We start from the raw sequence: 13,669 nt of genomic DNA on the forward strand, positions 1-13,669 counted from the left end.
CTATATGTATTTATTTAACCTCACCTGCTGCCCATATGTGAGTACCACATCGACTTGTGTGTAAAACTCAGTGACAGAAGATTTAAGACCAGAGGAAGAATATTCCCACCAAGTACTGAGTTAAAACTTAGCGTCTTGTCTCTGCCATTAATAAAGTATGTGACCCGGTGTCTTGACTGCCTTGGACCTTGTGTTCCTCATCTCTAAAGAGGTGACTGAACTTGGAAATGATAGATGGTCTTGTCCAGCAACACTTTTTTCTTTAGTTGTTCAAATTATTTCATGCATTTTTCTTGTCTGCCATTTGGATTATAAATTCTTTTGAGGACCAAGATCATTTCTTGTGTTCCCCAAGTATGCCAGTAAGTTATTTTATTATGCATGTATTGCATGTTAATATTAAAAATTACAGAGAATAAAAAAATACATATATATAAAGAAGTAAAATCACTCTTCCCCAGCATCTTGAGATAATCATGGTCCTACCTTTGGTATTCAGCCCTCAAAATAATTTTCTATACACCTTTATTATTTACTTGTGTAGATAGATATGTATTTATTTTACCATTTTAACTTGTTTATTGTGATAAAATATACATACGATTAAATTTACCACTTTAACCATTTTTGAGCATATAATTCATTGGCACTAAATACATTAACATTGTGCTACTACCACTACTGTTCATCTCCATTGTATGGATTATCTCATTTATTTCTCAACCCTGTGAGGTAGGCATTGAGAGGCAGTTTTGCAGAGTGGTTAGGAATGGAGCCTTGGATGATCCATGGACTGGAGTTCCACCTCTACCACTGACTAGCTGTGATACTGTGATTTATAATATGACATCTATAGTTGGTCTTTGTCCCTGTTCCTGGTACATAACTTCCAAAACCCTTGTGATTTCCTAAGTGATTAGTAATATTTGGATTTTATTCCTGAAATTACTTCAGAGCAATAAAGGCAAAATGGTTGTTTTGTTATTTATGAAAAAACTCTTCCATCCACATCAGAGTTTATGTTAATTAGGTGACTTTTGGATCCCACCTAAGGCTCAGGACTAATTGCCAGGGGAACCAACCCTGATTAGAAGGCTTGAACGTTTAGTCTTACCCCCTTTTGTTAACCTCCTGGTACCCATCCACCACTGTCTTATGAAGTTGAGTAATCACCAGTGGTTAGTGATTGAATTAATCATGCCTGTATAATGAGCCTACATAAAAACCCAAAGGGTTCAAAGTTCTTCCAGGTTGATGAACATGTAGAGATTCAGGGAGAGTGGCGAATCCTGAGAGAGTGTGGAAGCTCTGCTCCCCTTCCCACATACTTTGCCCTGTGCCTCTCTTTCATCTGCCACTTCCTGAGTTACATTCTTTTATAATAAACCATTAATCTAGTAAGTAAATGTTTTCCTGAGTTCTGTGAACCACTCTAGCAAATTAATCAGAAGGAAGGGGTCCTGAAAATCTCCTATTTATAGTCAGCAGTCAGCAGCATAGCTAACAACCTGGACTTGTGACTGGCATTGAAGGGCAGCTAGTCTTAGGGGACTGAGCCCCTAATCTGTGGGATCTGACACATTTCCAGATGTCAGAATTGAGTTTAACTATGGAACCCAGCTGGTGTCACACAATTGCTTGGTGTGTGGAAGGACCCCTCCCCCACCACATCTGGTGTCAGAAATGAAGTAATATTGAATCGAAAGGGAAGGAAGAGTTCCTGCTGTGGTGCAGTGGTTTAAGAATCCAACTGCAGTGGCTCTGGTCACTGCAGCGGCTCAGGTTCAATCCTTGGCCTGGCACAGTGGGTTAAAGAATCTGGCATAGCCACAGTTGCAATGTAGGTCTCAGCTGCAATGCAGGCATAGGTCACAGTGATGGTTCAGATTCAGTCCCTGGCCCAGAAACTTCCATATCCCCCAGATGAAGCTCTAAAATTTTTTTAAACAGGGGAGGGAAGAGAGAAAGGAGACCCCCAGGAGGAGTGAGTTTTTCTTTCATACTAGATGTATGACTTGGATAAATTTTTCTTTTTCTCTTATGTAAAATGGTGACAACAGTAGTACCTTCTTAGGGTTGTTGTAAAGATAAAATAAAAATTTATACTAAAGATTAATGTAAAGCTCTAGGAATATTACTTGGCCTAAAGATATCATTCAATAAGTGAGTAAATTTCTCATTATTTAGTTTCCATTATTATGTATTTAGTTTCCATTATTATTGTCCTCATGTTTCAGGGAGCACACAGATTTAACCTAGCCTCTGTGAGTGATTATTTAGGTTGTTTCTGGTTTTTTACTGCTACTAACATCATGATAAATGTCCTTGCATATGCGGGTTTGTGCACGATTCATTATAAAACAAATATTGCAATTGGAGAGTTAAAGAATATGCACATTTTAAAGGTTTCAATGTGTATTATCAAATTGCCATTAGAAGAGTGATTTTAATGAACACTCCTACTAATGGGCTTAATACCTGCACATGTCTCTTGTAAGTGATTAACACAGGGCCTGGTTCATCCTTCCGGCTACGCAATATATATTCATCACAGGTCAGTTATTCCTTCAGCAAATGGCCTGGAACCTTTAGGAGCTAGGATAATAGAGAAGCATTCCATGGTAGCCCTTCTCCTCCCCACTGCCACCTTCTTCACCCTGTGGGTGGTCCTGGGTGAGCTGGGATGGCTTGTCTCTGCAGGTGACAGTGACGTTCGAGGACGTGGCTGTGCTCTTCTCACGAGATGAGTGGAGAAAGCTGGGTCCTTCTCAGAAGAACTTGTACCAAGACGTGATGCTGGAGAACTATAGCAACCTGGTCTCACTGGGTAAGGATGCTTCCCCTGTAGGTACAGAATTCGGAGATGGGGATAACTCAGCACCTGGTTCCCTACATGAAAGCTATGGGGCATCAAAACTTGAGCTGAGTTTTGCCTTAACTCAGTACAGATTGGCTCTCGTGAATAAATCTGCCAAATATTTTCCCCCGATAGGCACAGATTTGGCCCATGGAAGGGACTGTGCACAGAGCTGCACGTGAGATATTCCTTCCTGGTTCAGGCAGCATCTTTGCACTGTGCTTGTTCTGTGATGTGTTTGCTCATCTCAGCAGAGAACATTCCTCTGTTCTCTTCTTTTGCCTTTTCCAATTCTCTTTTTCTGGGCTCAGCAAACTTTTTCTGTAAAGGGCCAGGGAATAAAATTTTAGGCTTTGCGGACACATGTGGTCTCTGTAACATATTCTGTCTTTTTTTCAACAATTCTTTGTTCAAGGGTCATACATAAACACACTGTGGCCTAGATTTAGCCTATGTCCCATACTTTGCTCACTGCTGCCATCTTTCAAAGGGAGTCAGATATTGTTTTCTCATTTTAAACAAGCTACTTGGTACATAATCCTTTCCATAGATAGTTGTTTACACATATTAATATACTTTATACATTTAACAACATTTGACAGTCTATACGTATTTCCTCTTCTATAGAAAGCTTATGACACTCTCAAGGGAGTATGTTTACCATATTTCACTAACATACAATTAAATGTTATATCACTCCTAGCTCTTCCCTGACACACTGCCTCACATCGTAGGGGCACAGCTTGGGCACCCCACAGAAGTTCTTTGTATCGTCCTTTGAGTTTTCCACTCAGATCTGGATACCTCTAAGTGTCAAAGCAAAATCAAGTCCGTTTTTTCTTTTTTTTTTTCACTGTGACCAGGACTCCCATTTTCCAAACCCAAGGTGATCTCCCTGTTGCAGCAAGGAGAAGATCCCTGGAAGGTAGAGAAAGAAAGTCCTGGAAGCTTCTCCCCAGGTGAGTGGGTGGGGACTCTGCAGGCAGAGGGTGGTGAAGGAGCTGGGGTGCGGCTTGGAGGTGTTGGTAGGGACGTTTCTGCAGGTCCTCAGGAAGTGGTGGAGTAGGCACGCTTAGGTCCCATCATGAGACTCGTCTTGGTCTCTGGTAATCAATTCGCAAGTGGTTCTCTCAGGACTTTTTCTCTTTCTTTCCTGTTGTTTCAGAGAAAGGATACATTTTCATGTATTCATTCAGCAGACATAGTGCGTTTAAGGAATTGGAGATGATTCATCCTGACTGAAGTGCAGGGTATGTGGGAAAGAGATGAGGAGGGAAATGAAATTAGAAAGCTGGGGCGGGGGGGCAGGGCAGGGGGGTGGAGGAATACTGTGAAGTGCTTTGGTACAGTTCTTGAAGATGTGAACTATCCGTGGATGACAGGAAACAATTCACAGATTTTAAACAGAATTGTATGGTCCTTGATATTTTAGAAAAATTGGTCTGAGTCTGAAACACTTTAAATGTCCTTGAGTAAAGGCATAGCTAATGAAGCTGAGGACCCCTAGGCTGGCACACAGCGCCACTGTCAGAAAGAAGAGCCCTGATGTGGGCGGAACTCCAAGGCATGGGAAGAACTAAAGCAAGTTAGGGAGCCTTATTATGACCTGTCACCATTTCTGTGTAAAGAAAATCTCGCCGGGTGTTCGTCTGTATGCATACTGTGTGTGTAAGTGCTAAGAGGAAAGGCAGGGGACACCTAAGCTGGTAACTACTTACGTGTAGAATGAAGTCCAGAACGGGAGTGATGAAAAGGGACTTTATTTACATGGGATGTTTCTAAATTTCCACCGAAAATATATTCCTGAAGTCCTTATTGTGTAATTTGAATTTAGTAAAAATGGTCACATCGTTGGGCTTAGATTCGAAGTGAGGAAAAAGTAGAGGTGGGAACCGTGTGGAGATTGTTGCATGATGTAGGCAAGATGCTATAACCCCGGGCGTGGAGGAAGGAAAGTGCAGCGGGTTCAGGAGGGCAGAGGAAGGGCCCCTTGTTAAGGGTACAGGATGAATTGGGAGTGGAACGGGTTTCATTTGAGGGGTGAGTGGAATGTGGGTAGAGGTGCCGGTGGGAGGCTCCGGAGGGTGTGTGGGGTTGGAACTCGATGAGGAGGTCAGGGAGCCCTCAGTGCAGATGTGCATTTGAAGCCTTGAGCTGAGCAGGTGAGGGAACGAGCAGAGGACAGAGTCCCAGGAAACCTCAAGGTTTACAAGGTGGGTTAAGGAAGAGGAATCTGTGGCTGATCCCAAGAAGAAGCCATCAGAGGAGAGAAATGGCAGAGGCTGTGGGGAAGATGGGGGCTGAGAGGTGTTGAATCGGGGAGGCCTAGGCTCTGGGGAGCCAGGCTCGAACCCCTACCCACTGCTCTCCTGTCCTGTGATAAATGGGGAGCGAGTTCCAGGCCGGGCACTGGTGGTGCCGCCTTGGACTGAAGGACGCAGGTCCTGCCCTTTTGGAGCCCAGCTGAGGGCACAGGGGGTGTGGAAGGACAGACTGTGGTGGGGACCTCAGGGGAGGGCCCCGGGGCCGTGAGGACCTGGAACAGGAGGGCGGGTGTGGGCAAAGCTTCCCTGAGGACAGGCCAGCTCCCTGGATGTGAGAAGCCTTCGCACACTGGAAAGGGTGTGTGCCGGAGTCTGGAGGGAGGAAGCCACAGGGAGACAGGAGCAGAGAGAGGGCGGCAGGGACCAGATCCCCCTGAGCCAGGAACCCAGTCACAGCACCTGGTCTGTGCCTGAGAGCCGGGCACAGCCTCTGAGGCACTGAGGTTGCCTGACCACAGGCACAGGTATGTTCTGCAAGGATCAGCCTGCAGGCAGCGTGGAGCCAGTTGGCACAGATGTGGGAGGGCTTGTCTGAGGCTGTCATGGGATCCAGAGGAGCCAGTGATGGCCCCTCCCGATGTGGGCCCAGCAGAGAGTCTGGGACCAGGCTGTCTCCATCTGTGAAGGGGAGCACTTTCTTCCCCATACAAGGTGAGGGGGAAGCCATACTTGGGTATCTCTGCTGATTTGGGGAGTTTTGGGAGAACTCTGCTGATTTTGTGGGGACGGCTGTGACCACCACAAAGTGCACAGAGGACACGGGCAGCCTGGAAGCAGTGAAGGGTTAGGAAGTGGGGGGGGGGGGTCACAGCCTGTCAGGTGTGGGCTGAGTCTGAGTGAAAGATCCAAGGAAGAGAAGGAAGAATTGTTCCCTTTCCCTTTCCCTTCCCCTCGGGGAGCCTCAGATCCATGGGGATCCCCCTTCCTGGGCTCAGTAGAGTAGAAAGTATGCCTGGAGCCCACAGCTGTCCAGAGCGACCCTAAAGCTTCCTAGTGGTGGTGTTGAGTCCTGCTCATGTTTGTCCCTGAAGGAATAACTCTGAGTGGGTGTCTGGAGTTAGTAAGGACATCACAGCTGACCTTCTGGATGGGATGAACCTCCTCTCTTTCTAAGGAGTAGTTCTAAGGCCTTCAGCTGCCTCTCTTCTTGGCTGCAGATGAGAGATGATTTTGGTTGTATGTGGCTTTGGATGATGTTAGCCCAATGGATTTAATTTAGGCTAGAATTTTATAAACACTATGATTGCTAATTAGCAATATGGATATTGGTTTAAAGCTATACTTTTGTTGGAGTTCCCATAGTGGCACAGTGGAAACAAATCCAACTAGGAACCATGAGGTTGCGGGTTCAATCCCTGGCCTCACTCAGTGGGTTAAGGATGTGGAGTTGCTGAGAGTGTGGTATAAGTTGCAGACGTGGCTCAGATCTGGCGTCACTGTGGCTGTGGAGTAGGCTGGCAGCTGCAGCTCTGATTTGACCCCTAGCCTGGGAACCTCCATATGCCACAGGTGCAGCCCTGAAAAGACAAAAGACAGAAAAAAAAAAAAAAATCTATGCCTTTGTCATGTACCCATATAATATTTGAGTTATCCAACTGCCTGTCAAAGGAATCTGGTTGAATAAAGTGAGGTACATTCACACAATAGAATTCTTTGCAACTGTAAGGAATGAGGAGCACCTCTATAAATTCCACCATGGTGTAATATATTAATAAGTGGGGAAAAGTGCAAAACAGGACAATGAGAACAGTACTTTTATCTAAGAAAGGAAGAGATACCAAAAAAGAAAAGGTGTGTATTTGCTTATATTTAAAAATAAAAATAAAAAGATCAATAAAAATGGTTACCTATAAGGGAAGGAAGAAAAAGAAAAATGATTAAGAGAACAAGGATAGAATATAGAATTTTATAAGGTATCTTAGTTTTTATAATGTTGACTACGAAACCATAAACTATTTTATAAAATTATAAAACAGGATTGAGTAAAATGAAAAAGTTTTCCATAAATATTGAAAGAAAAAGGAAATAGATGACCCTAATTGTGTTTCAGATTGGTAGCTTAGTCACATAAAGAAGAATTATCTCAAATACCTTTAAATCACAGTAGTTTGAATAAAGATCCTTAGTGGTTTATATCTATGATATTAGATAATATCATATATCTATGATATTAGTAAATATGTATTTGGTACAGAGCTCCTAAAACCCTAGAAATTCCTAGGTGATGAGTGCTACAAAGATGTCTTTGTTGTATTTATGAAGTTTTTTTTGGACTCTGCCTTGGGGCTGGTTGTTAGGACCAATCATATGATTAGAAAGTTGAGGAGTTCCCGTCGTGGCGCAGTGGTTAACGAATCCGACTAGGAACCATGAGGTTGCAGGTTCGATCCCTGGCCTTGCTCAGCGGGTTAAGGATCCAGCGTTGCTGTGAGCTGTGGTGTAGGTTGCAGACGCGGCTCGGATCCCGGGTTGCTGTGGCTCTGGCATAGGCTGGCAGCTACAGCTCCGATTCGACCCCTAGCCTGGGAACCTCCATGTGCTGTGGGAGTGGCCCAAGAAATAGCAAAAAGACAAAAAAAAAAAAAAGTTGAAACTTTCAGTCCCACCCCTTGACCTCCAGCAAGGGGGTGCCAGGAACCTCCATATGCCGTGGGAGCGGCCCAAAAGTTGAAACTTTCAGTCCCACCCCTTGACCTCCACCAAGGGAGTACCAGCAGCCAGTTGCCAGTGGCCAGTGTTTTAATCAATCATGCTCATGTAATGAAGCCTCCATAAAACCCAGGACAGGTTCAGAAAACTTTTGGGTTGATGAATGTGATGGAGATTTGGGGAGAGTGGTGCACTGGGGGAGGGCTTAACAGTTCCATACCCTATCCCTGTACATTGCCCTATGCCTGTCTTCCATCTGGCTGTTTCTAGGTCATATCCTCTTATAATTAACTGGTGAACTAGTAAGCAAAATGTTTCTTTGAGTTCCCTGAGCCATTCTAGCAAATTAATCAAACCTAAGGAAGGGGTTGTGAGAACCTCTGATTTATAGCCAGTTGGTCAGAAGTACAGATAACCTGGGCTTATTGCTAGTGTCTAAAGGAGGCAGGGGGCAGTCTTGTAGAACTAAGCCCTTAACCTGTGTGATCTGACACTGATAGTGTCAGAATTGAGCTGAATTGTAGGATACTTGGTTGGTGTCTAAGAATTGCTCATCATTGATGTGGAGAACATTCTCATATTGGAATTGGGTACAGAACATTTAATATCTTATAGGCAAAAATAACCTCAGATAATTAATGTTTATTTTGGTGGGTATAATTAAAGTATATGGTTATGTTTACAGGTAGAGTTCTCTGATAGATGTGTTCTGAAATGTTTATTGATGAGGTAATACAGAATTTACTTTAGCATACTCTAATGGAAAAGATGTAAGCGAGTTGTGTAAGTTTTCTCAGCCCACTCCAACAAAGTACCACAAACTTTGTGGCTTTAAACAACAAGTTTATCTCACAGTTGGAGGTTTATGTATGATTCTCAACCTGTAGCTCCCTCAATTTTCTGACTCTGAAAGATCTTGTGAGACATGCAAAGGCATGTAATGTTTTTATAGGAATAATTTTGAATCTGCCCAACTATAGGATATGGTGGGGAACATGTAGATCTATAAAGCTAGCTTAAATTTACCATCTAATCTATGGCTAATCCTTTAAAATCCCACTTTAGATGTTTCTTCCCCCAAATTTTGATCACCACCCATAAATCTTCCCTGCTTGCACCTGCCACTATCTGAGAGTAGTTTGGGTGCTGTTCTAAGCTCACATTTGCATCCATTCCTGTCTGTTTTTGTTTTAGAAATGATCACATCATGATGTGATTGCCTACTCCTTTTTTGTCTCTAATGCCAAACCCTGAACTTCTTAAGGAAGTTAACTGCTTCTTTTCATTACCAGGTCAGGAATGTCTTATGGATCACAGGGCCTAGGATAGAGCCTGACATGTTGTAGGTGCTTTTTAAATATTCCAATGAGTGAATTAAATGAGGAACAATCAATTTTGAAATAATAAGAGGAGTTCTGTATAGCAAGGAGGGTAAATTAGATATGAAATAATACGGAAAGGTGAGAAGTTGGGGTCAGAGGATCAAATTGAAGGTCAGTAGTGGTAGTCATTATAGAGTAAGGAGATCCTGAACTTGGATATATTAATAATGATTGTTAGAGACATCTTAGTGATGAGATTTAAGAGATTTTGATGACTGATTAGGCTTGGAATGCAGGGGAAAGAAGACTCTGAGATGAAACCAAGAATTTATGGCACAGGAGTTGAAGTGATTATGATATAATTCTGAACTGGAATACACAGGGAAGTTTTCACATTTGGAGGAACTGAATTTAAAAAGAAAGATACTTGGAGAGTCTATCAAGCAGCTGGGAAAAAAAGCTCTGTACTTTGAGGGGAGCAGGATAGTCATTCAGATAGGTGTGGAAGTGGATCAAATCATCTAGGGAGAGAAGGTTGAAGGAGACTCCCAGGGTGTCATAAGCACCAAGAAAGGAAAATCTAGATCTAATTACAGGAACTAGTCAGGTGTGGTGGTCACTGGCAAGATCACCTGGTCTCTAAACTTCTCACCTAAGTCATAACCTTGTTAATGAGGTAGCTCAGGCCCAGACTTGATTCTGGGACAGAGCAGAAGTTGAACTGCAGGAGACAAATTTGTAGGCCTGTAGAAAACTTTAAACAAATCAGAAGGAACAGTTAGGATTCCACAATCCAGGACTCGTGTCCCCTTCACTGGGAAACATGAATTCTGGACTAAGGAATTGGCACTTGAAGCAGAGTTGAGGTGAGTCTCCCAGTATTGGTATGGACCCTTGTAGCTGTTAACACTTCCATTAAAAAATATAAACTCCCCATGTCCTATTTCTCTCTTCTCCTTTAAACAAAACTTTTCAAAAGCTTTTCTATACCTGATATTTCTATGTTCTCACCTCCCATTGTTTCTTCTGTGCACTCCATTTGGGGCTTTCTTCCTTACTATGCCATGAAAAGTACTTATTAAATCCCAGGCAGTCTTCAGCTTGGCACAATCAGGGCTGAAGTTTTAGTTCTTAAATTATTTGCCAAAGATGATTACTTACACCCCCTGGAGTACTTTCTTCCTTTGGCTTCTGGAACACCATACTCCAGTTGTGCTTTTCTTCCTTTCCTTGACCCTAATATTGCAGTGCCTAAGTGATTTCTTTCAGTTCTTCAGCTTTAAATAAATACCTAACTATAGTTTTGACAGCTTTGACTCCTAAATACCTAAATGTAGTTCTAAGCTTTTCCAAAGTAATCTAAAAATATCTCCAAATAATATATACAACTGACTGTTTCAATATCTTCTTCAGTGTCTATTAAGTCATCTTAGCCATAACAAACATCTGAAACAGAATAGCCCCACAGACTTGCCCTTTTTCCTAGTCTTCTCAGTGACTTGTATCAGCATTCATCATTTTCAGGCTGGAAACCTGGAGAATCCTTAACTCTTTTATTCCCTCTTCTCAGCACCCCACATACAGTCTACCAGCATTTCCAGTTCTGTTAGTATATGGTGAAGATGCAGTCACCATATACCTCTACCCCCTTTCTCACCTACGTGACCACAGGAGCCTCCTAAGTGGTTTCTCCATTCCCAGCTTCCACTTGTGCCCCAACAATCTATTTTGTACACTGTAGCCAGCTTGAGTGAGCATGTAATTGCCCTGCAAATCCCCATCATATTTAGAATAAAATTCCATAATTCTTACCATGACCTATGAGGACTTATATGACTTGCCTCTATCTATTGTTCCAGTGTTATTTGCTATTTTTTCTTTTGCTCAGTGTACTCTAAGTCACCACACTTTTGTGTTTGCTGCTTCCTTTGCCTGGGAAGCTCTTGCTTCACATGTTTGTATTTTTTTTAAATTCATTTACTTATTATTTGTCACTTTGTCCCTCCCACCCCTACCACACACACACACACACACACACACACAACCAAGGTCTAAGCTCCTTAAAGGCTGGAACTCTGTCTTAGTCATCACATTCTCTGCATTCCCTAGAATATTACCTGGCCCACAGGAGGCACATAGTAAATATTTGTGAATGGAAAGAATGTCTCCAGCATATGCACAAATAAAGAATAAGATAAAAACATGCAATATTCCAGAAACTGTGTGTAGTTCAGCATGCCTGGCAAGAAGCCAGAGGAGGGAGGTGAGTGCAGAGTGGACAAAGGTCAGACCAGGTGAAATACCTTATTCACTATATTAAGTACTCTGGACCTTATATGTGAGTCATTGAAGATAAGGTGGAGGATCTTAAGGAAATTTGCAACATGGTAAGATGTAGATTTTAAAAAGATTACCTGCAGGAGTTCCCTGGTGGCCTAGTGATGAAGCACTGGTTCTGTCACTGCTGTGGCTTGGTTCACTGCTTTGGCGTGGGTTTGATCCCTGGCCTAGGAACTTCAGCATGCTGTGGACAAGGCCAGGAAAAAAAAAATAAATAAAGATTACTCTGCTTACAGGGTGGGGACTGAACTGGCAGAGAGCAAGACTTGAGGCAGGGAGATTAGTTAGGAGACCATAAGAGGAAACAAACAGTAAAGCATGAGAAACAGAGTACCATTTAGGTTCTTGAGCTCAGTACCTGAGCTCTAGTGAAGTTGTTGGTTGTAAAACTGCAGTCAGGAGTTCCCGTCGTGGCACAGTGGTTAATGAATCCGACTAGGAACCATGAGGTCACGGGTTCGGTCCCTGCCCTTGCTCAGTGGGTTAACGATCCTGCGTTGCCGTGAGCTGTGTAGGTCACAGACGCGGCTTGGATCCCGCGTTGCTGTGGCTCTGGCGTAGGCCAGTGGCTACAGCTCCGATTCGACCCCTAGCCTGGGAATCTCTATATGCCGTGGGAGCAGCCCAAGAAATGGCAAAAAGACAAAAAAAACAAAACAAAAAAAAACTGCAGTCTTATATAAGCCTAAGGCAGAGTCTCTAACTTTGCCTTTTAAGCAACAGTCCAAAATTTTGGAATCTTGGCTGTTCTCTTCCCAGCACATCTAGTAACCTAGAACAAATGACTGATGTTCACAGGGAAAATACTCCATTTTTATGACTGCTTCCTATACTTCTGCCCAAATAATGTTATTGAAGCTTGATTGTTTACCAAGAATTAGATAGATAAGGAACTGGGAAAGTGTTGAACAGAAAAAATAGTAAAGATGAATGCATATAAAATTAGTCAAAGGTGAGGGTGGAATGGGGGGGATCTCAAACTCTAGGGAATACCAATCTTTTTTTTTTTTTAATAGTCATAACAGTCCAGTTTCACAGGATTTCCATCCCATAACCCAAGCACATCCCCTGGGAATACCAAATTTTTAAGGGGGAACAGAAGAAGTTATCTATGAAGGAAACTGAGGTGTTAACACTGATAGAAGAAAAAGGAAAAGCAGAATATATTATGTATTCCCAAGCATGGGGAATGTGTACACAGGCAAAAAGTGACTATCATATAGGAATCTCAAATATAATGAGATGCAAAGGATCCCTTTAAATGGTTACCTCTAGTGCAGAAGAAAATGCCAAACTGTATGTATGCACACACATATTCCCCTGGCCAAATTTAATAATCAGTGAATCCTATCTTTACCCAATTTTAATATTTATTGAATTTAATTCTGTTCTTTACCATGTTGTTATTTTAGCCCTTTTTTTTCTTTTTATATTTATGCCTGTGATATTGCTGATCTTTGACTCTTTTCTACCCTGCTTGCTTGATTCATGAGCAAGGCTGCTTTCCTGTCTTGCAACTTTTGATGTCATGCCTACCTGTGGCACCTCTGTAGATAAATTAAGTAATGCCTTCCTTTTCATACTAACTCTGAAACTGTCCCATTATCTGTGTAATGTACTGTCCTAGAAGGCAACTTCTATGTGAGTTGTGTATGTGTGTGAAGTTAATATATAAGTAATTGAGAGTTGTTTATTGTTTAAATTAAGACTATGTAAGTAATTAAGGAAGATTAATAAAACACATATTTTGTGTGTGGTTCAATTGCCATTAGGAGGATCTCTAGGTTAATAGAGTATGCTTATCTGCTTGCAAAGAACACTTAGGGTAGAAAAGGAAAGTGAAATGTATTTAACTATAGATAAATATAATTACATATATATTATAGAATATATTTGTGTGTGTGTGTGTATATATCTTTAGCCCTATGGTAAGTGTCTATAATAAGAAGAATCGACTATTGGAAACTCACAGTCAAGAAAGGACTCAGTTGGAGTTCCCGTTGTGGCGCAGTGGTTAACAAATCTGACCAGGAACTGTGAGGTTGCGGGTTTGATCCCTGCCCTTGCTCAGTGGGTTAACGATCCGGCGTTGCTGTGAGCTGTGGTGTAGGTTGCAGACACAGCTTGGATCCTGCATTGCTGTGGCTTTGGCGTAAGCTGGCGGCTACAGCTCTGAT

General features: G+C 42.4%; 1 protein-coding gene across 12 annotated transcripts in view; it reads left to right on the forward strand.

Annotated features, from left to right (window-relative positions):
• LOC102160361 (zinc finger protein 354A) overlaps positions 1–13,669 on the forward strand; it is a 58,012-nt gene that overhangs the window by 3,439 nt on the left and 40,904 nt on the right. For 8 of the 12 annotated variants that reach the window (XR_014837986.1, XR_014837989.1, XR_014837985.1 and 5 more), the window contains 2 exons: positions 2,701–2,827; positions 3,721–3,816. Coding sequence is in view for 6 of the 12 variants with exons in the window: in XM_021084345.2 (XP_020940004.1) it covers positions 2,701–2,827; positions 3,721–3,816 (223 nt within the window). In the remaining 6 variants the exon portion in view is untranslated. Of the gene's footprint in view, positions 1–2,700; positions 2,828–3,720; positions 3,817–4,022; positions 4,108–13,669 lie in introns of all 12 variants that reach the window. The other 4 variants (XM_085013686.1, XM_085013687.1, XM_085013684.1 and 1 more) reach the window with 1 other exon arrangement.

This window comes from Sus scrofa, chromosome 2 (genome assembly GCF_054392235.1).
Source record: "Sus scrofa isolate SSC_HxYL_T2T_F1_AM1 chromosome 2, Sscrofa_HxYL_maternal_Yorkshire_Landrace_v2.0, whole genome shotgun sequence".
NCBI classification, from domain to species: domain Eukaryota; kingdom Metazoa; phylum Chordata; class Mammalia; order Artiodactyla; family Suidae; genus Sus; species Sus scrofa.